Genomic DNA, 25,206 nt, shown 5'->3' with positions numbered 1-25,206 from the left:
GCTTTAGTGCCCATAACCCAACCCAACCCACTGCTGTCCACAGGACAGAGAAGGACTTCCCCATACGGTTCCCAAGGCTATAATCTCTATGGAAGCAAATGCCACATCTTTCTCCCATGGAGCAGCTGGTGGGTTTGAACCACTGACTTTCTGGTTAGTAGCTGAATGCATTACCACTGTGCTAGCAGGGTTCCTTTAGTGCCATGTTGTTGTTGTTAAGTGCTGTCGAGTCGGTTCCGACCCATAGCGACTCTGTATAGGGTTTCCAAGGAGCAACTGGTGAGCTTGAACTGCCCAACCTTGCAGTTCAAACGGCTTTAGTGCCATAGAGGCAAACAAAACTACCTCACAAACAAACCCCTATCTCATCCCTCCAAACCCAGGGTCAAGTTCAGTAGTATCTTAAGTTACTGTATCTCATTCATGAATATCGCCAGTTGTAAAGTGAATTGTACTGATTAAATGTATTAATTAATTGGTGGCTTCTATTTATCTGGGTTCTCCCTGCCTTCCCCCCGAAGCAGAGAGGTTTGATGGAATTGTTCTTGGTTGCTTATGGGGTACTCCTTTGCAAGGACTTGTGGAGGTGTTCTGAATGTTTGTCTTCCCTCCTAATCTTGTCAGAATCTGGTAAGAGCTTTAGATATGATGTCTGTGTCTCTCTGATCCTGGCACAGAGGAAACTGGGATGCTACCACTGGAATAAGGAGGATGGCTCTGAGGAAGAAAGCATCCTCAATCCTAACTCATCCCATGATTTCTTCTTCAAATTCATAACACATGTGAGCATGAATCCAAGAAGGAAGTGTGATAAGGTCCTAAGGTCTTTCTTCTGTAAGAGGTGACCAGGTTTAATCAGTTCTCAGCAAAAATAAAGTAAAACAAACATGCTTTCATTGTTAAGTGCCATCGAGTCAGTTCCAATCTACAGTGACCCGGTATAGGGTTTCTGAGAAGTAGCTGGTGAGTTTGAATTACCAACCTTTCACTTAGTAGTCCAGTGCTACACCAGGACTCCAAACACACACCCCACAAAATCGGGGGCAGAGGGAAGAAATGAAAAGCATCTTTTCTTTCTGCTCAGAAAGGAAATATTGTTTTGATGCCCTGAATATTATCCCTATTGGAAAGTGATGTGTAACTATTGAGTATCATCTCAAATTGGAGTCCTGGTGTGGCGCTGTGGGTTAATGCACCAGACAGCAAAGCCGTTTGAACTGCAAGGTTGGTGGTTCAAGCTGACCAGCTGCTCTTCCAAAACCCTGTACAGGGTTGCTATGGGTCGGAACCGACTCGACGGCACTTAACAACAATAACAACAACAATGATCCCAAATTAGCCACTAAATCAGTGGGTTGATGTTGGAAAGGAAACAATAGCTCATAAACCCTCAGGAGCCTACGATCCTAATCTGCTGCTCTAAAAGTAAAAGAATTATGAAAACTAAAATGTATTATTATTTAATAATTTTTTATTTATTAAACTCACTTGGCATTAAAATAAACCCAACCTCACTTAGTGACTTGAACTGAAATACACGTAGCAATAGTCTATTTATCCCACTTAGTGTGAATATTGTTACATTTCACTGCAGAAATAATGAGTTTGATTATAGAGTACTGATCCCAGGCCTCTTTGGAGGGGCACTGTATTACCTTTCTAAAAAAATATTCTGAATTTTACAACACATTTGGCCCCAAGGGGTTCAGATGAGAGGAAAAGATTGCAGACATGATGTAAGATCCCACAGGGGTTACCACAGGCCTGAGAGTCAAATTACCACTCGATTTCAGACAAACTAACCAGCTTCTATACAAGCCAGACTGCAGTAGGATTTGGCTTCACTGTAAGAAACGGGAAATGCATGCCCCCAGTTCAGGACTGCTTGCTAAATCCTACCTTCACATACTCCAGAGTTGGGTCCAGAAGATGCTGACCCCTGAAAAGAGAAAATATAAACATGAGGAAAGCTGAGAACAGTACTTTACACTGAGTCAAGTGTGTCCAACATGATTTCACCCTGTTCATTCCAGTAATTGAGCTGGGGCCCCCACCTCCCAGACAATACCCACAGCAGACAGATAGGAAGCTAGAACAGATTCAGTTTGCTTTCATGGTGGTATGCGGGCAGTGGGAGAATCTCCATTTGCTTGTCTGCCAAATTCAGGACCCCCAATATTAGGATAAGGAGCTCTGGTAGCGTAGTGGTTACGAATCGGGCTGCGAACCTTAAGGTCAGCGGTTCGAAACTACCAGCCACTCCGCGGGAGAAAGATGAGGCTTTCTACTCCCGTAAAGATTTACACCCTTGGAAACCCTGTACAGGGTCGCTATGGGTCGGACCCTGTACAGGGTCGCTATGGGTCGGACCCGACTCGATGGCACTTAACAACAACAACAACAACAATATTAGGATAGTTTTCTGTGGCAATTCTAGGTTTGCTCAAACATAAATAACTAGGCTGAAAGTCTAAAGCAAAGAGCTCTGAGAAAGGCAGAGACCAGCAGGGTAGAGTAGATGCTCCAACTTACAGAACTTTCCTAAATTGTCTGGATTAATCCTCACACCATGCCCATCAGGCAGTGGGGCCACACCCACTTTGACAGGAAGAATCTGGGGGCTCAGGTGGGCATTGTGGCTGCTGAGGTCCCCAGACAGAGCCTTACACCCAGCTCTACTTCTAAACTATATCTTGCCCTGTTTATTGCTGGCTTTGCCCACCCACTCCTGGCGTAAACCTGTTTAGGTAAACACTTCAGCCTAAACTTTGGTGTTCCAGTGGGGTCTACTGTTGTTGTTCCCAGCTAATATACGAGGGGCTTCAAAAAGTTCATAGAAACATGGAATTAAAAGATGATGGACTTTTACCATGAACTTTAAAAAACCCCTTCATATGCTATGGGAACCCTGGTGTGGCATTGTAGGATAAGTACTGGCCTGCTAACCACAAGGTTGGTAGTTCAAACCTACCAGTTGCTCTCAGAAACATATACAGGGTCGCTATGAGTTAGAACCAACTTGATAGCACAAAACAACAACAGCAACAAGTGCTATAGGGGGCAGGGAGTAAGGGTCCCTGGGAGGTACAAACAGTTAAGTGCTCAACTACCAGCCTAAGGAATCCTCGTGTGGTGCTGTAGGATAAGCACTGAACTGCAAGGGTGGTTTGAACCACAAAGCCAGTGGTTCAAACCCACCAGCCGCTCCTTGTAAACCCTATATAAGGTCGCTATGAATTGAAATCAACTTGATGGCACTTCACAACAACAACTAGCCTAGAGGTTGGCGGTTCAAACCCACTCAGGTGCCTCGGGAGACAGGCCTGCTGATCTGCCGTATGGAGTAGCTCTACTCTGCACTTGGAGTCTCCAGGAGTTGGCATCGATGGGACGGCAACTAACAATACCATTTGCTTTTAAGTCCATTATAAGACATTCGAATTAACTAGACAATAAAAAGTACACAGTAGCAAAAGGCCTTGAAAAGGGTGACTTACTGCAGAAGGTGGAAAGGCAATGGCATAATGAGAGGATTTGGGAATTGAGAGCTAACAGCTCCAATACCTGGAGAATTAGAGGATTTATAGCGAGCCTCACCTCCCACTCTATCCAAGGATGTTAGACTGAAAAGACAGTTGCCAAGACAGATTTTAACTTTCAAAGAACTCAACACATCGCCATGGAGAGAAGCCATCATTTTAGAATGGACAGAATGGCTCTGGAGCCTGCAGGGGAATCTTAGTGTATCTAGAGGTGTCTGTCAGATGGGAGAGGGCCCCCACTAGAGCAAGCAGAAAAAGCAGCAATCACCTTCAGATAGGTGCACTACACGTCCAATCAGCAGCTTGGACACTTCTCAGCTATGGAGAGAGTTGGGGAGACAGGAGGACTGTAGTCCACTCATTTGAAGGAGAGCAGTAAGGTCTAAGGCAAAGGTCCAGTGCATCCCCACAGCTCAGAGCACCACCACACTTGTGCGGTGACAAGCTTATTTCACTCATTTTTGAGAATATGTCAGTCAAATACCAAGACTGAATAACCATAGTTTGTTGGTCAGCTGTTCTTTCAAGCAAAAATGGTATACCTTGGAAGGATTGTGGGTCTGGTTCCAGACTGCTGTGAGAAAGTGAATCTAGCAAAAGAGGGAGTCACATGAATATTTTGGTTTCCCAATGCATATAAAAGTTGTATTTACACTATATTGTAGTCTACTCTGGTAGCGTACTGGTTACGAATTGGGCTGCAAACCTCAAGGTCAGCAGTTTGAAACTACCAGCTGTTCTGCAGGAGAAAAATGAGGCTTTCTGCTCCTATAAAGATTTACAGCCTTGGAAACTCTGTACAGGGTCGCTATGAGTTTAAACTGACTCCACAGCACATAACCACCACCAAGTATATAATAGCATTATAAAAAAAGTTTGGAATATTGTGAGAATTACCAAAATGTGATGCAGAGACATAAAGTGAACACATGCTGTTGGAAAAATGCCAATAGACTCACTCAATACACAGCTTTTTACAATTCTTCCATTTGTTTTACAAAAAAAAAAAAATACAACTAAGCTAAGTGCAGTGCAATGAAACGAGGTATGCCTGTGTTATGAAAAAAGATGTTAGTTCAATCTGAGGTTCGAACGGGCACAAGAGCATTTCCTTCCAGATGATCATCTTACTTCAGTATGGAGCAGGAGTATTTTAAACCTTTCCCGGTGCATCACATTAAACATCTTAAAGATGTTTACTCAAGGATTGAGATTTAATAAAACCAAAATATTTTTACTTTTGTCACCAGAAACATTCTTAGGTGAAACCAACATTTTTCCCTCCATGGTGCATACATAAAAGTGAAGGCTTCAGTGATAACTAGCACTGAGGTATCAGCAATGTTCCCACCACTGTTTCTGTGCCAACACAATAAAAAAGGCCAATCTCAGTATTGTTATGAAAATAGGTTAGAGCTTACAAATCCCCTGACAGAGTCTCGGAGTACACAGACCACACATCAAACACCACTGTTCTAAATAAATAAAATATGCATACATTGGCTGCAGACTCAAATATTTTAACCTATAAAGTGTAATCAAGATTCCACCAACCAACAATCAACTATACTCCATAGGGTCTTGAATGGCTGATTTTTTCAGAAGTGGATTGCCATATACTGCTGGGTAGGCTCGAACCTCCAACCTTTCAGCTAACAGTTGAGTGTGTTAACCTTTTGCACAACCCAAGGACTTTGCCAAGACTCTAGATACCCTAGTGCCAATCATTTTTCTTTGTCTCTCCCAGATTACAAGTCTACACAGCAAAAGTACTGTATTTTACACTGGTATGCTTGCTTTTGATCCTTCAACAGTCTTCCTGTTATTGACTGATCCAGTGCATTTATTTCCTTGCCCCTATCAACTTGTCCTCTCTTCCATCTTTTTAAATAGCACGTTCAACAGCAACGACACCTTACCACACCATACCTGTTGCACTAATCACACCCAGTGGGTCTGTTAATGGTTTTTGTTGTTTAAATGCCCCCGAGTGGGTTTGACGCATAGTGGCCCTGGAAACCCATAGGGTTTCTGAGGCTGTCAATCTTTGAAGGAGCAGAAAGCCTCATCTTTCTCATGGTTAATGTTCCTAGGACATCTTAAAGTCAAGCAAAAACTAGAAAACACCAGTTAAGCATCAGAATGGCCAAGACAAAAGCAAGCTACAGCTTTGTCCTTGCTGACAGCCCTCAGTTGAAGGTTGCTAAGTTAAAGGACTTCAGTGTTTCTCATTCTGAATTAACAAACAGGCATTCTAATTAAACATAGAAAAGGACCTCAGACAAATGCCATAAAAGTATACTCTTATTTGACTAGTACCAAAGCTGGACAAGGAGCTCTGGTGGTACAACAGGTAAGCATTTGACTGCTAACCAAAAGGCTGGCAGTTTGAATCCACCGAGAAGATCCATAGGAGAAAGATATGGCAATCCACTTCTGTAAAGATGGGTGGTGGTAGTGGTGTGCTGTGGAGTTGGTTCTGACTCATAGTGACCCTGCACAGGGTTTCTGAGGGACGGGAGCAGAAAGCGTCATCTTTCTCCCGCAGAACAGTTGGTAGTTTCGAACTGCTGACCTTCAGGTTAAGCAGCCTAACTCATAACTACCATGGGGAAGTTCTACTCTGTCACATGGGTTTATTATGAATAGGAATCGACAGCACTAACAACCAAAATTGAACAATGAAACCCATCTGTTCTTCTAGAAGCCAATAGTTTATCTCTTATTGTTCTTGGGTGCTATTAAGTTGATATTGATTCATAGTGACCCCATGTGACAGGTTACAACTTCCTCATGGGGTTTTCTAAGCTGTAATCATTATGGGGAATTCTGGTGTGGTGCTGTAGGATAAGCACTTGACCTCAAGGTCTGTTTGAACTGCAAGGTCGGCAGTTCAAATTCACCACGTGCTTCACTGAAACCCCATATAGGGTCGCTATGAGTTGGAACCAACTCCACAACACTTAACAACAAACAACAACATCAGTCTTTTTGGGAGCCACTGAGTGGGTTCAAACCACCAATCTTTTATTTAGTAGTCAAGTGCTTAAATGTTACATCAGTAAAGTTCATTAAAAATTCATTTATTTAAATTTAGTTACCAGCTACATGTGACTTACACTAAAACTAAATGAAAATTTTAAATTCAGTTCTTAAGTCATATTGATCACATTTTGAGTGCTCAATAGCTACATGTGACTGTGTTGTTCCATTGAGTTAGTTCTGACTCATAGCAACTTTGCATAGGGTTTCCGAGGAGAGGCTTGTGGGTTTGAACTACCACTTTGTGGTTCAAATTGACCTTATGGTTAAGTGCTTATCCTACAGCCCCAGTGGCTGCCATACTTAACCATACAAATATAGAATATTTCCATCATTGCAAAAAGTTCCATTGGGTAGTGACGTTCAAGAAATAAAACAGCCAAACAATTCTAAATAGAAGAGCACTTTGCTCCCAAATAGATCTTTATTTTGCTAATCTTGGTTTAGTAACTAGTTATTTTGCTAACCTTGATTTTGATTTAGTGACTGAAGCATCAAAGGAGAGTTGAGGTATTTTATCTATAAGGTACTCCCCCTCCCCAATATTATCAGGGATCAGCAATATAATGAGGTTTTTATGCATCAGTTTATTTTCTTACTTGAAAATCAAGACCAGTAGAATGCCAATGAACTATGATCATGTGAAAAGTACCATGGGTCATCAAAATATTAATGAACATTGGATGACTCATTCAAAATCACACAAAAATCATCAGAAGCCACTCTCTGTTTGCAATAAAAGTCAAAGCTTTGAGGTTCACATTAAAAAGTGAAAAGTTACAAAGAATTGTACTCCAACAAATCTGAAATTCTTGAAGAAATGGACATATTTCTAGAAACCCATGGCCTATCTAAACTGACACGACTGACGTGGAAATTTTGAACAGACCTATAATAAAAGAAGAAACTGAGCAACTTATTTAAAAGCTCCCAACAATTAAAAAAAAAAAGTTCAGGCCCAGATGGTTTTACTGATGAATTCTACCAAATATTCAGAGAAGAGCTCACACCAATTATACTCAAATTATTCCGGAATATAGAAAAGGATGAATAGCTCTTAAATTCATTTTATGAAGCAAGCATAACCCTGATACCAAAACTAGGCAAAAACATGACTTAAAAAGAAAACTATACACTAATATCCTTCATGGACATAGATGCAAAATTTCTAAACAAAATCCTAGCCAACAGAATCCAAAGATGAATATATCAAGATCAAGTGGGTTTCATACCAGCTATGCTGGGATGGTTTGATATTAGAAAAACAAGCAATGCAATCCACCACATAAATAAAACAAAGGGGGGGAAAATCACATGATGACATCAACCAATGCAGAAAAGACATTTTACAAAATCCAAAACCCATTCCTGACGTAAACAAAATAGGAACAGAACGAAAAATTATCAGCATAATTAAGGGCATATATACAAAATGTGGAACCATAAGATAAGCACTTCACCTCAAAGTTGGTTTGAACCACAAGGTTGGTGGTTCAAACTTAACAGCTACTCCTTGGAAACCCTATACAGTGTCACTATGAGTTGGAATCAACTCCATGGCACTTAACAACAACATACAAAACTAACTGTCAACATCATTCTCAAATGGAGAGGAACTGAAGCCCCTCCCTTTGTGAACAGGAACCACAGAAGGATGCCCTTATCACCACTCCTATTTAATATTGTGCTGGAAGTCTCAGCCAGAGCTGTAAGACAAGAAAAGGAAATTGTTGTTATATGCTGTTGAGTTGGTTCTGTGTAGGAATTTCCTAGGTGCAGCTGGTGGGCTTGAACCACTGACCTCATGGTTAGCAGTCCAGTGCTTATCATACAGAGCCACACCAGGACTCCTAAAGGAAAATTAAAGGCATCCAAATTGGCAAAGCAGAAGTAAAACTCTATTTGCCATGATATAATGCTGTACTTACAAAATCCCAAAGACTCAGCAAGAAAATTACTGGAACTCATTGAAAGATTCAGCAAAGTGGCAGGGTACAAGATCAGCATACAAAAATCAGTTGGATTCCTTTATACTAATAAAGAGAGCTCTGAAAAGGAAATCATGAAAACAATACCATTGACAATAGACACCCAAAAGATGAAATACTTAGGAACAAATCTAATCAGAGAAACAAAAAACCTACACAAAGAAAACTACAAAACACTTGTTGTTATGTGCCATGGAGTTGGGTCCAACTCATAGAGACCCTGCATAGGGTTTCCAAGGCTGTAAATCTTTACAGGAACAGAAATCCTCATCTTTCTCCCGCAGAACAGCTGGTAGTTTCAAACTGCTGACCATGAGATTAGCAGCCCAATTCGTAACCACTACGCTACCAGAGCTCCTTACAAAACACTAGAGACATACAAAAATTGAAGAATATACCATGTTCTTATATATATACCAGGATAGGAAGACTTAACATTTTGAAAATGTCAACACTACCCAAACCGATCTATAGATATATTGCAATTCCAATCCAGGTCCCAACAACATTCTTAACAGAGATGCTAAACTAATCTCCAGCATCATATGGAAAGGAAAGAGAACCTGGATAAGCAAAGCATTACTAAAAAAGAATAAAATAGGAGGCCTCTGACTTCCTGATTTTAAAATCTACTCCAAAATCCTGGTGTAGCACTGTGGGTTAATGCGCTGGCTGAACTGCAAGGTCAGCGATTCAAACTCACCAGTCACTCCTTGGAAACCTGATACGGGGTCACTATGGGTCAGAACCAACTCGATAGCACTTCACAGCAACAACAACAAACACAGCCATAGTAATCAAAACAGCCTGGTACTGGTACAATAAAAGACACATAGATCATTGGAACAGAATCAAGAACCCAGAAATAAATCCATGCACCTATGCTCAGTTGATCTTTGATAAAGGCTCAAAACACATTAAATAGGTAAGAGATAGTCTCTTCAACGAATGTTGCGGGTAAAACTGAAAATCCATCTGCAGAAGAATGAAACAAGAACCGTATCTCACATCATATACAAAAAATGAACTTAACACAGATTAAGTTGTAAAACTTACAACTGTAAAAATCATCAATGAAAAAATAGGGACAAACAATGTCTCTGATATATAGCATAAATACACTATCAAACATAACTGGGAACATACAAACAACAGCAGACAAAATAGATGACTGAAGTCTCCTAAAAATTAGACACTTATGTGCATCAAAAGATTTCACCAAAATAGTAAAAAAATAGACTGGGGGAAAAATGGAGGGGAATAACATATCAGACAAGGGACTACTGTGTAAAATTTATAGAACACTTCAATACCTTAATAATAAGACAAAAAATCCAATTAAAAAATGGGCAGAGGATATGAATAGACACTTCGTTAAAGAAGGCATTCAGGCAGCCAAGAAACACAGAAAGCAATGCTGACGATCACTAGCCATTGTTGTTGTTAAGTGCGTCAAGTTGGTTCTGACTCATAGTGACCCTGTATAGAGTTTCCAAGGAGGAGCTGGTGGGTGTGAACCACTAACCTTTTAGTTAGCAGTCCAGTGTTTGCAATACACTGCCACACTTAGTTGAGTCCATTGTTGTTGTTAAGTGCCGTCGAGTTAGTTCTGACTCATAGTGTTCCTATTTAGGGTTTCAGTGGGGTGGCTGGTGAATTTGAACTGCGGACCTTGAGGTTCAAACTGACCTTTCGGTCCAGTGCTTATCCTACAGTGCCACACCGGGAGTCCATTGGTGGTTATGTGCCATGGAGTCGGTTCCAACTCATAGCTACCCTGTACAAGGTTTCTGAGGCTGTAAATCTTTACGGAAGCAGAAAGCCTCATCTTTCTCCAGCAGAACAGCTGGTAGTTTCAAACTGCTGACCTTGCAGTTCTCAGCCCAATTCATAATCACTACGCTACCAGAGCTCCTTTAGAGAGAGAATCAAATAAAAACAATAAGGTATCACCTTATCCCAGCATTAATAACAAAGTTAAAAAAAACAACCCAGAAAATAACAGATGCTGGAGAAGGTGTGGCGAGTATGTGACCCTCCTAAACGGCTCTTGGGACTTTAGAATAAATAGTGTAACCACTGTGAAAAATGAGATGGTGCTTTCTCTGAAGGTTGGAAATAGAAATACTATGTGATTTAGCAGTCTCTCTACTTGGCATAAAGAGCTCTGGTAGCGTAGGGGTTACAGATCGGGCTGTGAACCTTAAGGTCAGCAGTTCAAAACTACCAGCTGCTCCACAGGAGAAAGATGAGGCTTTCTGCTCCAGTAAAGATTTACAGCCTCAGAAACCCTGTACAGGGTTGCTATGAGTCGGAACTGACTCCACAGCACATATCCCCACCAACACCTACTTGGTATATATCTTTAAGAAATAAGAGCCATAACAGGTGTAGATATCTGCACACCCATGTTCACTGCAGCACCAATCACAATAGCAAAAAGATGGAGACAACCTAGATGCCCATCAACAGAGAAATGATTGAACAAACTTTTGTACTGCACATAATAGAATACTATGCAACATTGAAAAATAATGTCGAATCTGCAAATTACTGTATATCATGGAGGAACCTGGAAGAAATCATACAGAGTGAAATTAGCAAAGGGGCAGATCCTGTATGAACCACTACTGTAAAAAGTCAAGGAAAGGTTTTCATGCTATAATAAGCTTTCTGTGACAGTTACCAGGGGTGGGAAAGAAGGGAGAATTATTCATTGGGTACAGTGTAGGCACGTACTACCTTGGGCAGTTCAAAAGAAAAGGAAGGAAATTAGAAAAAGGAAGGGAAAAAGAGGAAATTGCTTTTTGTGTCTTTTTGTTTTCCATGTACAGGAAGGAAATCAATGTATATTTACTTTCTCATTAAAAAAGGAGCTTATACATAATTTTCATTTGAAATATGAAGGTCAGGATGCTATATCTGTGTTCTTGGCAGCATGGCATGTTAAACACAAGAGACAATCTGACCTGTGATTCCATCTTAATAATTTCATTTTCTCTAATAACATGGCCTCTCTATTGGTGAATTATGATATTCAGAAACATTTCTAAAGACTGCCTTGTAAATAAAGTAAAATAAATAAAATAAACGATGCTCTTTAGTGAATGTCACCAAGCTAAAGCATCAAAAGCAGGCCCTTCAATAATTAAGAGGGCCTTCAATGGAGGAGATGAGAAAAACACAGACATTTACAAAGTTTTCCATGAATCAACTTGAGATTTATTTTCCCATCTATCTTCCCTCTCCAGGTTCTGACGTTAACTACCATCAGTTGTTGAGTGCTTAGATTTCTGTCCTACTTGGGATGAAAACTCCCTAATGCATACTAGCATTACTTCCACTGTGCCAATGGCAAAGCTGAGGGACCAGCTGATGGAAGCCCCAAGTTACTTGAGAAGTCTCACTTTCCTCTCCACCCTGAGAAGGTCAGTCATCACTCCAGCCAACACTACCTGTCCTGTGTGGACAGCAGATCCCACCTCCTCCAGGAAGCCTTCCTGGCCTTGGCGACCCTGGGCATGCACACTGCCATGTGTAGTTAACTGCCCTTCCTCTGTTTAGATCCAACTTCCCCAACAATACTACACACTCCTCTGGCAGGCAAAGAACTGTTCTTAAACATCTGTCTCCTCAATTCCTGCCCCAAGAAACCAGAAAGAAAAAAATCAAGACATATTAAAAAAAAAAAAAGCAACAAAAAGGATGCTATAATTTATGTTTTTGTTTTTTTTTAGTTTCAGTTTTTTGATATAGTTTTTTAGTTTTTCAAAGTAAGGGGATAGAGACAGCTCAGGGCAGAGGAGCCAACAATAACAGAGATTTCCTCCAAGGGTGGGTGTGGACATTTTAGGGGACCACCCCCAACTTCACAGCCCTAGGTGAATCCCAGCGCAGCCGTCTCTGAGTAGGGATGCTGCTAAGTGCAGCCAGCTCCGTTTCAGAACACAGCACCTAGCTTAACCAGGGGAAGCTACCTCACATCCCTCACAGAGAATCTGAGGGAGTTGGGAGCATTTCTAGAGAAAGGGAGAGAGCAGTGTTTCCACTTTCCAAAGGTGAAAGAAAAACAAAAACTAAAAAAACCCTTATAAACTATAAGTGTGGAGAGAGAGGCAGATCACAAGGAAAAATTTTAAAAGAATTTACTAAAATAATGACATAGCAAACCTACTGACTTCGAGTTAATTCTAACTCATAGTGACCCCACGGGGCAGAGGCTTCCTGGGACTGTACATCTTTATAAGAGCAGACTGCCTCATCTTTCTCTCACAGAGTAACTGGTAGCTTTGAACTGCCAACCTTTAAGTTAGCAGCCCAATGCTTAACCCAATGTGCTATTGTTGTTGTTGTTATGTACCGTGGAGTCGGTTCTGACTCATAGTGACCCTGCACAGTTTCCGAGGCTATAAAGCTTTACGGGAGCAGAATGCCTCATCTTTCTCCCACAGAACCACTGGGTAGTTTCGAACTGCTGACCTGGAGGTTGGCAGTCCAACTCGTACCCACTATGTTAATGTGCTATTGTTGTTGTTGTTAAGTGCCGTCAAGTCGGTTCCGACCCACAGCGGCCCTGTACAGAGTTTCCGAGGCTATAACTCTTTACGGGAGCAGAAAGCCTCATCTTTCTCCCGCGGAACAGCTGGTAGGCCTCCTCAAATAATGTCATATTTGTTCATCACAAATGCTGACATTTCCTTTTGTGAAATGATGACTGGACTAGTGGGTCTGAGAAATGCTGTAAACAAATGGTTTCTAGATCTCAGCAAAGAAGTTGAGAAAGTCATATTTGTATGACCAAGCAACTTATTGGAAACTCAAGTTATTTAATAAGGTAGATTAGGATCTAACTGATCAACCAGCACCATATCTGTATCCTCCTGCTTCCCCAAAGCTCCCTGAAAACATTAATTACCTAGAAAGTTTCCAACAGGTAAGATAACAGACTCCATCCCGGCCCCCATTTTATTTACACTATGAGGATAGTTTAATGAATATTCATTACATGAATATTCATGGTCCAGTGACCAAATTCACAGATGAGTAAAACCCAGAAATGCTGGTCATGTGACAGGCCCTCTAGTGGAAGGGCTGTGAGTACAGGCTACTAAATTAGATTGATTCAAACACCACCTCTACCAGTTATTACTGTGTCAACGTGGATGCCATACACCAGGTGAACACAACCTTTCTGTGCCTCAATTTTGTCATCTGCAAAATAGAGATAATTGCACATGCATCATAAGATTGTATGGAGGCTGAATCAACTTATCAAAATATTTAAAATAGTACCTGGCATAGAGTAAGCACCTTATGATTAGCAGTGGTACATAGAGTCTTGGTGTGGTGTTGTGGGTTAATGTGCTGGACTGGAAAATCAGTTTGAACCACAGGTCAGCAGTTCAAGCTCACCAGCTGCTCCTTGGAAACTTTACACAGGGTTGCTATGGGTCAGAATTGACTCGACGGGACTTAACAACAACAAATGTTAGATATATGCCTTGAAGATGAATCCCTCAGGCTGGAAGGCACTCAAAGTCTGACTGGGGAAGAGTTGTCTCCTCAAAGTAGAATTGATCCTAATGACAGGAATGCAGCAATGTTTTTGGACCTTCATTTGATAATGGGGAACAAGTTAAAATGAGGAAACACAGAGGTAAACATACATTAATAATTAGAACATGGACTGTACAAAGTATGAATCTAGGAAAACAAAGTTGTCTGGAAATGAAATGAATGCTTAAAGATGGATATCCTAGGCATCAGTGAGCTAAAACAGGCTGATATCTGCCGTTTTGAATCTTATACTCATATCGTTTACCATGCCAGAAATGTCAAATTGAAAAGGAATGGCATCACATTCATCATAAAAAAGAGCTATCTTGAGGTACTATGCTGTCTGTGATAGGATAATACCCATATTCCTAATAAGAAACTAATTAATACCACTATTATTCAAATTTACACACCAACCACTCAATCCAGTATGATAAAATTGAAGAATTCTACCAACATGAAATTGATATGAAATTGATAAAACATGATGTTAAGTTGCATTGATAATTACTGGTGATTGGAATGCAAAAGTTGGAAACAAAGAGGAAGGATCAGTACATGAAAAATAGGACCCTGAAGATAGAAAATGTGATGGAGATTACATGATAGAATTTTGTAAGACCAATAAGTTATTCATTGCAAACACCTTTTTTTCAGAAAAGACACATGGACTTCATGAAATGCACAGGAATCAAACTGACTACACCTGTGGGATGAGGATGGAAAAGCTCAATATCATTAGCTAAAACAAGGCCAGAGGCAGACTATGGAACAGACCATCAAGTGCTCATATGCAACTTCAGGCAGAAGCTGAAGAAAATTAAAACAAGTACACAATCTAAAATATGACCTTGAATATATCCTGCCTGAATTTAAAGACCCTCTCAAGAAGAGATTTGATGCATTTGACACTAATGACCTAAGACCAGAAGAGTTGTGGGGTGACATGAAGAACATCATACAGGAAGAAAGCAAAAGTTCATTAAAAAACTGGAAAGAAAGAAAAGACCAAAATGGATGTTAGAAGAGACTCTGAAACTTGCTCTTGAGTGTAAAAAAGCTAAAGTGAATGGAAGAAATGGGGAAGTAAAAGAGATGCACAGAAAATGTCAAAGGGCAACTTGAGAAGACAAAGTAAAATATTAAAATGAAATATGCAAAGATTTGAAGTTAGAAAACCAAAAGCGAAGAACACTCTCAGCATTTCTCAAGCTGAAAGAATTGAGAAAAAAAATGTAACGCTTGACTTGCAATACTGAAGTACTCCAAGGGCAAAGATGACGCCAGCAGGAGGCTGAGCTCATCTGTCCCTCATCCTGAGGTTCCTCCCTGTGCATCGCTGTGGGCTCATGGTTTCAAAAGGCTCGCTCTGGCTGCAGTGGAGAAGAGACAGCACTGGGACAGGGAGCCTCGTTGGCTGTGGCAGTTGTCCAGGTGGGAGGAGATGATGGGAGTTTGGACCAGGATGGGGTGCTGCAGAAGCAGAGAAGTGGATGGATTCAGGTTGTTCGGAAGGTTGAGCCAACAGGCTTGTTGATGGATTGCAAGTGGGAGGTGAGGGGAGAGGAAAACAAGGATGACGCCTCCATGTTTGACTGGGTTAGCTGGGCAGCTGGTAGAACCATTTATGGAGATGGGAAGGACAAACTGGGAGGACTGGGAAAGGTGGACATTAAGCTGCTTTGCAGATCTTGTCCAACTGTTGGTCAACTGGATGTGTAGCTGATTCTCCAAACTTGAAAAAACACCTTACAAAATAACATCTCATTGCAGAGAAATCCTGCCTGGAATAGAATGTTATTGGATCATGAGTGAAATCATCAGGAAAGAACGGTTTCTGGGTGGAGCTTTTCAACAAGGAGACACACAGTGATTACTGAGATTCATTATATGATAGTTGTAGTCTTGATGTAGTGCTGTGGGTTAATGCGCTGGACTGCAAAGTTGCTTTGAACCACAAGGTCAGTGGGTCAGCTCACCAGTTGTTTCTTGGAAACCCTATACTGGGTCGTTATGGGTCGGAAACAACTGGACAGCACTTAGCAACAACAACAACCATGGGCAAAATAGTCACTGATGTAGAAAGCATCTAAAGAAGATGGAAGGAATACACAAGAGTTACCAGAAGAAAGAAATGTTCAACCACTTCAAGAGGTAGCATATAATCAAGAACTGATGGTACTGATGGAAGAAGTACAAGAAGTACGAGCAACACTAAAGGCAATGAGAAAAAACAAGGCTACAGGAGCCGACGTAATGTAAACTGAAATCTCTCAACAAACTGACGCAGCACTGGAGGTGCTCATTGGTCTATGTCAAGAGTTTTGGTAGATAGCTATCTGGCCAACTGATTGGAAGAGATCTATTTTGTGCTCATTTTAAAGAAAGGTAACCCAATGAAATGTGAAAATCATAGAACAATATCATTAATATCACATGCAAGTAAACTTTTGCTAAAGATAATTTTAAAATGGTTGAAGCAGTACATTGACAAGAAGCTGTCAAATATGCATACCAGTTCAGCTTGTTGTTGTTAAGTGCCTTCGAGTCGGTTCCGACCCATAGGGTTTCCGAGGGTGTAAATCCTTACGGGAATAGAAAGCCTCATCTTTCTCCCGCGGAGCGGCTGGTAGTTTCGAACTGCTGACCTTAAGGTTCGCAGCCCGATTCGTAACCACTACGCTACCAGTTCAGCAGAGGATGTGAAATGAGAGAGATTATTGTTTTGTCAGATGGATCTTGGATGAAAGCAGAGACTAACAGAAAGATGTTTACTTGTACTTTATTGACTATGCAAAGGCTTTTGACTGTGTGGATCATGACAAACTATGTATAAAATTGAGAAGAATGGGTATTCCAGAAATTTCATTGTGCTCATAAGGAACCTGTACATAGACCAAGAGGCAGTCATTAGAACTGAATAAGGGACCACTGAATGGTTTAAAATCAGGAAAGGTGCACCAGAGTTGTATCTTATCACTATACTTATTCAATCAGTATGCTGAGCAAATAATCTGATAAAATGGATTATATGAAGAAGAATGTGACATCATGATTGGAGGAAGACTCATTAACAACCTGCGATATGCAGATGACACAATCTTGCTTGCTGGAAGTAAAGAGGACTTTCAACATTTACTAAGGAAGATCAAAGACTACAGCATTCAGTATTGATTTGACCTCAATGTAAAGAAAACAAAAATCCTCACCACTGGACCAATAAGTAACATCAAGATAAATGGTGAAAAGATTGAAGTTTGCTTTGATCCACATTCAGCAGTCATGGAAACAGTTATCATGAAATTAAATGACATATTGCATTAGGCAAATCTACTGCAAAAGATCTCTTTAAAATGTTCAAGAGCAAAGATATCAGTCTGAGGACTAGGGTGTGTCAGACCCAAGCCATGGTATTTTCAATTTCCTCATATGCATGTGAAAGTTAGACAATAAATAAGGAAGACAGATTCATTTGAACTATGGTGCTGGAGAATAATAAAAGTACCATGGGCTGCCAGAAGAACAAACAAATCTGTCTTGGAAGAAGTTCAGTCAGAATGCTCCTTAGAAGTCAGGATGGCAAGACTTTGTCTCTCATCCTTGTGATTTGTCATCAGGAGATGCATCATGTTTGATAAGATGGAAAAGGACATCATGCTTGATAAAATGGGGAGTCAGCGAAAAATAGAAGACCCTAAATGAGATGAACTGCCCCAGTGGTTGCAGTAAGGACTGAAATGTAACAACAATTGTGAGGATGGGGCAGTGTTTCATTCTGTTGTCAACAGGGTCGCTATGAGTCGGAACAGACTAGACAGCACCTAGGAACAATACAATAAGCACTTTAGTGTACATATTAAGAGCTGTGTGAGCATGAGTTTATTGGCATTTTCCCTACCCCCAAACTTGAAGTGATGAGCAAAACCTCATCTGATGAAATGGAACAAGAATAAATTATGCATTCGAAGTAAAAAATGTCCACTTGTACAAGTAGAGGATAGGAGAGATGGGGGAAACACTTGTGAACTTGACCAAGTACAATAGTGAAACAGTAAGACAGTGTTATCACACATGCTAACCCTGGGGGTTACACAAAGGTAAACACTCAACTGCTAGTGGAAATAGTTCTTATTCAAACCTACCCAGAGGCACCTCAGAAGACAGGCCTGGGGATCTGCTTCTTGAAAATTCCACGGAGTAGTTTGACTCGGCACACATGGGTCACCACCATGAGTTGGAACTGACTCAGTGGAAACTAACAACAACAACAGTGGGATCGTAGGCTGCACTGATAGAGACAAATTCAGAACAAAATGGAGGCGAGAGCCACTTGTTGGAGCACAATCATCAACACATAGGCACAGCAGGCTAGGCCCAGAAAAGCAGCAGCCAGGATCCAAACCATAGGACACTGGGAAGAACTGAAAGGAAGAACATTTCATCTAAAGAAGAGTAGGCTAGGGGAGAAAGTGGACACAGAATGTTTGACACCTAACAGCTTATGATTTCTGTGTGGAAGAAAGGCCTAACTTATTTTGTTTAGGTGGGAGCAGGCAGTGGGAGGCAGAAAATTTTACGGGAGGAAGACTTTAACTGACAAAATTTTTCTAACAACTGATACCATCTTTTAAAGGGGTTGAAACCTCCATGAAGTGGTGGTCAGTTCCTGTCACAAGACAGATGGATGAACTCTGATGGTCATTTGTCAGATATGAAGGCTGGAATGTCCTCTGTCCAGGAAGTTGGTGGAGACTGTCTCTTGTCTTTTTTTTTTTTAATTATTGAATACTTACCTTGTGTGAAAGTGATTTCCATAATTTGGAAGATTTACTCCTTGCAGTTCTTTGAAGGAGATGGCATTATCACCAGTTCAGATGACAAAACAAGACACTCAGCGAGGAGGAGAAGAGCTGAGATTTGAACCAAGTCCTCTGACTAACAGTATTATACCACGTTTCCATTGTCAGGCTCTCAATAAATATTGGCTAAAGGAATGAATTGCGTGCATAGTTGATCATTCTACCTTGAGGCTTTGAAAAGGTGCCAAACTAGTTGCCAAGTAATTATCTCCCCCCCACTTTGGCCTCATATACAGCCCGACTCCCAATTCCCCTGCCTCACCTACACGTCCTCCCCCAACTCTACTTTGTTTTGTTTGATTTTAAGGTGAAGCCAAGAGAAACCACATCATGTTTCAGAAAGCAGAACAAATCTCCCAAGTCAGGGCTGGAGTTTCCATTGTTAACATGTTAACCACCCAGAGAAGGCAGTCTCTGAAACTAAGAAGAAAATAATCAATCAAGCAGACCACCAGGAGACTTTGCTGAGGAGATATTTGGCACTTCTCAAGCTTTCCTCAGCTGACAGGCCTTGAGAGTAGAGAAAAGGAGAAAACTGAAGTCTGTTCTTGACCCCTCCTGTCCCCGCAAAACTGATCTCTGCAAAGCCTTGTTTGCTTCCAATTACAACAGCAAAAGGGAGATCCGTATGTTTTAAAATTCTAGTTTTAGTATTCTATGGGGTCTCTGATTGTATCCTCATATTATTTTCTTTTCAAAGGCAAGGGGAAGAATAGAGAGAACATAAAACTGAAGATCCCTTGGTGGCAGACACAAATGGTTTGCTCTTAGCTATTAACCTAAAGGTTGGCGGTTTGTACCCACCCAGCAGCACTGCAGAAGAAAGACCTGGCAATCTGCCTTCGAATAGACAGTTCTACTCTAATACATGGGGTTGCCATCAGTCAGAATCAACTCAATGGCAATTTTTTTTTCCTTTTTAACATAAAACCAGTTAATAATATGTGCTCTACAGATCCAAAAACTTTCCAAATCAGTGCCTTGAGCCAAAAAAAAATTATATTTAATTGCGAAAGTATTAAGTCTTCTTCTTGTTCTGCCAGCCACCTGGTCTCCTGCAAACCAGAAAGAAGACTTTCTCAGTGTCCAAACGCCCTTCCTGGCAGGTTAGAAAACACAGCAATTGGCCCTACAACCCCAGCTTCTAATTTGAAATAGAATAGCCAATTATTCATACAAGGCTGTGTAGCAAACAGACCTTGAATCAGAGATTTATATTCTCTAAGAGAGATCACTAGGGAATAAACAGAGGAACTTGGCAATATAAAAGAAAGTATTCTTGAAATCATTTGTTTGGCTTATGCCAATTATGAATCCCCCCGACCCTTGTGAGTCCATGATGTTATATGTCTTTATTTACAACCGGAGGCCTGGCAGGCACCTACGGCTCCTCCTGTCCGGCTGGCTGCCCAGCATCAAATGGTCAACAGACCCCATGGAGGCAGCAGGGTGAAACTAGACTCTCCCATCATTTTGCTTTAAGTATCAAATTCTAGGCAACATCACTGTGTCTGCTCTGGTGAAATCATTCTTTCCAGTGTCCCACTGTCTTAAGTTCATACTGAGAAATGTTGAGTTGAAAACATCATGGAAATGATATATTTATTCTTTTAGTTTGTTTCTGCTCAGTAACCCGATTAATAATTTCCTCCCTGTTAAAAGGATACTCGATCTATAGGTGCTTGCTATTTTGAGTGAAGGGGTTCTCTGTCTTAGATGCACAAGCCAGATTTCACTAACACAGACCTTCTTTTCTACATGGTTGGAATGCAAATGGGGATGGAGCATCTCAAGATCTGCTTTAGATTATAGAATGTTTAAATGAGTGAGTGTTTACTTCTTCAGATATTATAGAATAAATTAATGGCTGCAAGCGCTGCCAAACAAATGTCCTTTTGGATATAACTAAAAAGGAATGATTTGTAGTAAGATGATTATTTTGTGCAATGGAAAAATGTGAGAAACTAGATCCAAACTACTCCTGACTAAGTAGGATAAAATTCCCTTTAAACCTCACGCACACTAGCAATTTGCAGAGTTGGCCTACCTCCTTTGTGCATATGGCATGGAGTTGTATTGAGGCTCACGGTTTTGTTTATTTATTTATATGTATATCTCTTCCTCTAGACAATAAACTCCCCCAAAGTAGTAACTGTGTCTACTTCATCCCAGCATCTTCCATAGTTCTTGCTATCATTTCAAGAACAATAGTCCCTGCAGTAGGCTAGGCCCTGGGTGGTCCAAACACCCAGGATTTAAATGCTTAAACACTAGTGGAAAGGTCTGTGGTTTAAACCCACTGAGAGATGCCTCAGAACACAGGCCTCCCTGACAATCTGCTTCCAAAAGGTCACAACCTTGAAAACCCTATGGAGCAGTTGTACTCTACATGTGCGGCCAGGAATCAACTTCATGGCAACTAACAACAGGCTTGTTGTTGTTGTTAAGTGCCCTCAAGTTGGTTCCAACCCATAGTGTTTCCAAGGAGCAGCTGGTGTGTTTGAACTGCCAACCTTGCAGGCCAATCTTGCAGTTCAAACTGACTCTTTAAGCCCAGCACATGAACCCACAGCTCCACACCAGGACTGCAACAACAGGCTAGACAATGGAAAAATAGGAAGCAAAGATAATGTCCCTGCTCTCAATGGGTCTCAAGCAAGTGGGGAAGACACATCAACAGACCCAGCACAACTCAAGTCTGTGAGAGGGTGTCAGTGAGAAGGAAAGACCATGGAGGTGCCGTTCAGGCATAAACTAAACAAGTTTTGAGTGCTGAGAAGGGACTTTCCTGGTGAAGAAGCTGGGGGTTAGGTGATAAAAAGTTCTAGGCAATGAGAAAAGCCTGTGCAGACATGGTGACAAGAGACAGCACAATGCATTTGGGGCACTGTAAAGTGCTCAGGGGTTAATCCCACCCTAGTCCTGGCCACCATCATTTAGCTCCTGAACTTCTGCAACACCCTCCCCAGCTTCACTCCAGTCTGCTCGTCACACAGTAGCCAGAGTGATCTATACTCAGATCGTGTCCATCTTCTGCTCCAAGTTTTCTAAGAATTCCCATGTCATTAGAATAAACCCTGACATCCTCACTGAGGCCTCCCAGGTCCTGGAGCATGTGGTCCCAGCCAGCTCTTCCACCTTACTGTTGTCGTTGTTGTCAGGTGCCATCGAGTCGGAACTGACTCATAGCGACCCCATGCACAGCAGTACGAAACAATGTCCGATCCTGGGCCAACCTCACTACCGCTGCCACACTTGAGTCCATCAATGATGCCACCTCGTTGGGGGTTCTCAGTTGGGGGTCTTCCTCTTTTTCTCTGACCCTCCACCTTACCCAGCATGACATCCTTCTCCAGCGACTGTTCCCTCAGGACAATATGTCCAAAGTATGAGAGACGATGTTTAGCCATCTTGGCCTCCAAGGAGCACTCTGGTTGCACTTCTTCCAAAATAGATCTCTTGGTTCTTTTGGCAGTCCATGGTACTTTTAGTATTCTCCTCCAACACCACAACTCAAAGGTATCAATTCTTCTACTATCTTCCTTATTCACTGTCCAGCTTTCGCATCCATATGACGTTATTGAAAATACATACTGTAGTACGCAGAATTTTACTGGCAGCACTCTAAGATGCCCATTCATTTAAACACTAAGTATGACTGTGAAAGGGTTTTGCAAATGTAATGCAAGATCCCAACTCAGTAAGCATTAAGTTACAGAGATTATCCAGGTGGGCCTGACTTGAAGCCTGAGAAGGAGTCAATATAAGGTGAGAAATGAGTAGTGCTTGTGAGAAGGCCCATGGGAAGGAACTGAGAAGACCTCTAAGAGACGACAGCAACACTGGCTGACAGCCAGAAAATGGGAATAACTGGGAACTGAATTCTGCAGACCACCAGTCATGCCTGCACAAGGAGGCCCCAGTAAAGGCTCTGAACACAGATGTTCCACGGGCTTCCTGGGTGGTGAGAGACACTGATGCATGTAGGAGGGTACATGTCCCTTTTGGAAGGTCTGCATTGGAAACCTTCCCAGACCTCACCCTATGTGTCTCTTCATTTGCATCCGTTTTGCTTAATAAAACTGTCATTGCAAATATAGCATTCTCTTGAGTGTACTCTAGTTGTTCTAGCAAATTATTGAACCTAAGGGAGCAGGCTAGAAAGGAGGGGGCCTGGGGCCCCCTGAGCCTACATCTGGTATTTTGAGAGAGTAGAAGGAATCCCCAAATTCATAGGCAGCAGTGAGTGGGCCTTAGGGACTTCCCAGGTCATGGCTGCCATCCTGAAGGGACCATGGGGAAACCGAATTCGTAGCCAGCAGTACAGATATGAGGGTGTCATGGGGACTCCCAAGCTTGCAGCTAGCATCTGGGGTTCTTTGACAGTCTCGGCATCTGGGAGACTGTGTCCTTTAACTGGTGAGCTCTGATCTAGCTCTGGGTGGTAAGGGTCTGAGAAAGAAGTACTGATGTGCAGCTGCTGTCACAGTAGACTCAGAACAGAGGGCCACAGAACTGGTAACAACTGGATTTCATTTTTTCCAAGCAGTTGTCTAAAATATTCTTTCCCTAGATATTTACAGGCTCTCTTCTTGGTATCATCCATGTCTCCTTAGAAACGCCTTCCTAATCCATACAATCTGAAATAGCACCACCACTGCCCTCGATCTCCTAATCTGTCCCCCCTCCCCACTCTACCCTACATCACATTAAATGTCTGTTTATTTGCTTATGGTCTTTCTCCTGGAGTAGAACCCTGAAGGGTTGGGCTTTGTCTGCTCAAGTCATTTCCGTGTTCCCAGGACTTTGCACACAGCAGCTGTCCGGTGACTATCTGTTAAATGAATGGATAAGAGAACAACTAACAGAAGCATAGAATTGGGGAAGGCGACAGGAGTGGTGAAGGGTTGGAAGAGAAGGCTGATGAGGAGGCAGGACCAGATTGTTAAGGGCTTGGATGCACGTAAGCACGTTTAAACTTTATCATTCAAATAATGGGCCAGAAGAAAGGCAAAGATCTAAGACTGAATTGCAAAGGAACTAGCAAATATGCAAGTAACTTCAAACCAGCACTGCTGGCAGAAACAATCTGATGATCTAATTGCGGACTTCAAAGAAAGAAAAGAAATAAATAAAATAAGGGACAACAAAGGTATATAAGCCAAGAAGAAGGTGACCAGAGTTCAAAGGCCCTTCTATTGCTTTACTTTAGGTAAAGATATTACTTTATAGATACTTTCATAAAGTAATATCAAAAGTAATTTCAAAAGTGCCCACCAAATGAATTAGATGACGCTATTTTTACTGTTTAGTGCTGTGCCATTGAGTCAGTTCCAACTCATAGCAATCCTGTACAGGGTTTCCAAGGAGCAGCTGGTGGATTTGAACCACCAACTTGGCAGTTCAAACCAACCTTTCAGTCCAGTGCTTATCCTATGGCACTACACCAGGACTCCGAATAGGGTGATAAAGCATGGGACAGCTGACCACAAGGTTGGAGGTTCAAACCCACCAACTATTCTCAGAAACCCACTCTAGGGTCAGTATGAGTCAGAACCAACTCAGTGACACTAACAACAAACAAATAAACCCAAATATATCATTAAATATAGTAACTGTAACTTGATTAGACTAAATTATAGTCATTTGTCATTTGTCAGAATGTAGGATACAGTACATGTAGGATATGGTAATAATTGAGGAAAATGTATGACTTTAAAATGCTTATTTTAAAAACGACAAGCTGAAAATTAATTAAGTATCTAGATTAAAATAAGAGAACAAAAATAAATAGAACAATGGCAATAAAGATGAAACAGCACTTAAAGAACAAATAATGATTTCACAGCAGAGCAATAACTAAGAGCCTGATTCTTTGGGAAGCCTAATAAGATAGATAAGCCTGTGGTACATATAACAAGAGAAAGGATAAAGCACTATGGAAATTAAACAGGGACACAGTCACGGATAGAAGAGTGCATACAAAGAGAACATTTCAAATATCTTTATGCCAGTAATATTGAAAGCTTAGGAAGAAATGAACAAAAGCCCAGAAAAGTAGCACCCAAATAGAATAATCCTACAATCATTAAAAAAAAAAAAAAGGTATTAGTAGCTAAATAACTCCCAACACACACATGCACAACAAGCCTAACAAGTTTTACAAAAGTTTAGGATTATTTGTTACTTAAAAATTGTATAAACTTTAGGCACTATGTG

At 41.3% G+C, this 25,206-nt stretch overlaps 1 protein-coding gene across 1 annotated transcript in view; it reads right to left on the bottom strand.

Annotated features, from left to right (window-relative positions):
• BCAR3 (breast cancer anti-estrogen resistance 3) overlaps positions 1 to 25,206 on the bottom strand; it is a 161,211-nt gene that overhangs the window by 113,457 nt on the left and 22,548 nt on the right. The window contains exon 2 of the mRNA XM_006831048.1: positions 1,900 to 1,939. Coding sequence (XP_006831111.1) covers positions 1,900 to 1,939 — 40 coding nt within the window. The remainder of the gene's footprint in view (positions 1 to 1,899; positions 1,940 to 25,206) is intronic.

Source organism: Chrysochloris asiatica, unplaced genomic scaffold (assembly GCF_000296735.1).
Source record: "Chrysochloris asiatica unplaced genomic scaffold, ChrAsi1.0 scaffold00002, whole genome shotgun sequence".
Lineage (NCBI taxonomy): Eukaryota > Metazoa > Chordata > Mammalia > Afrosoricida > Chrysochloridae > Chrysochloris > Chrysochloris asiatica.
The sequence above is the reverse complement of the archived record's forward strand: the minus strand, read 5'-3'. Positions and strand labels throughout refer to the sequence as shown.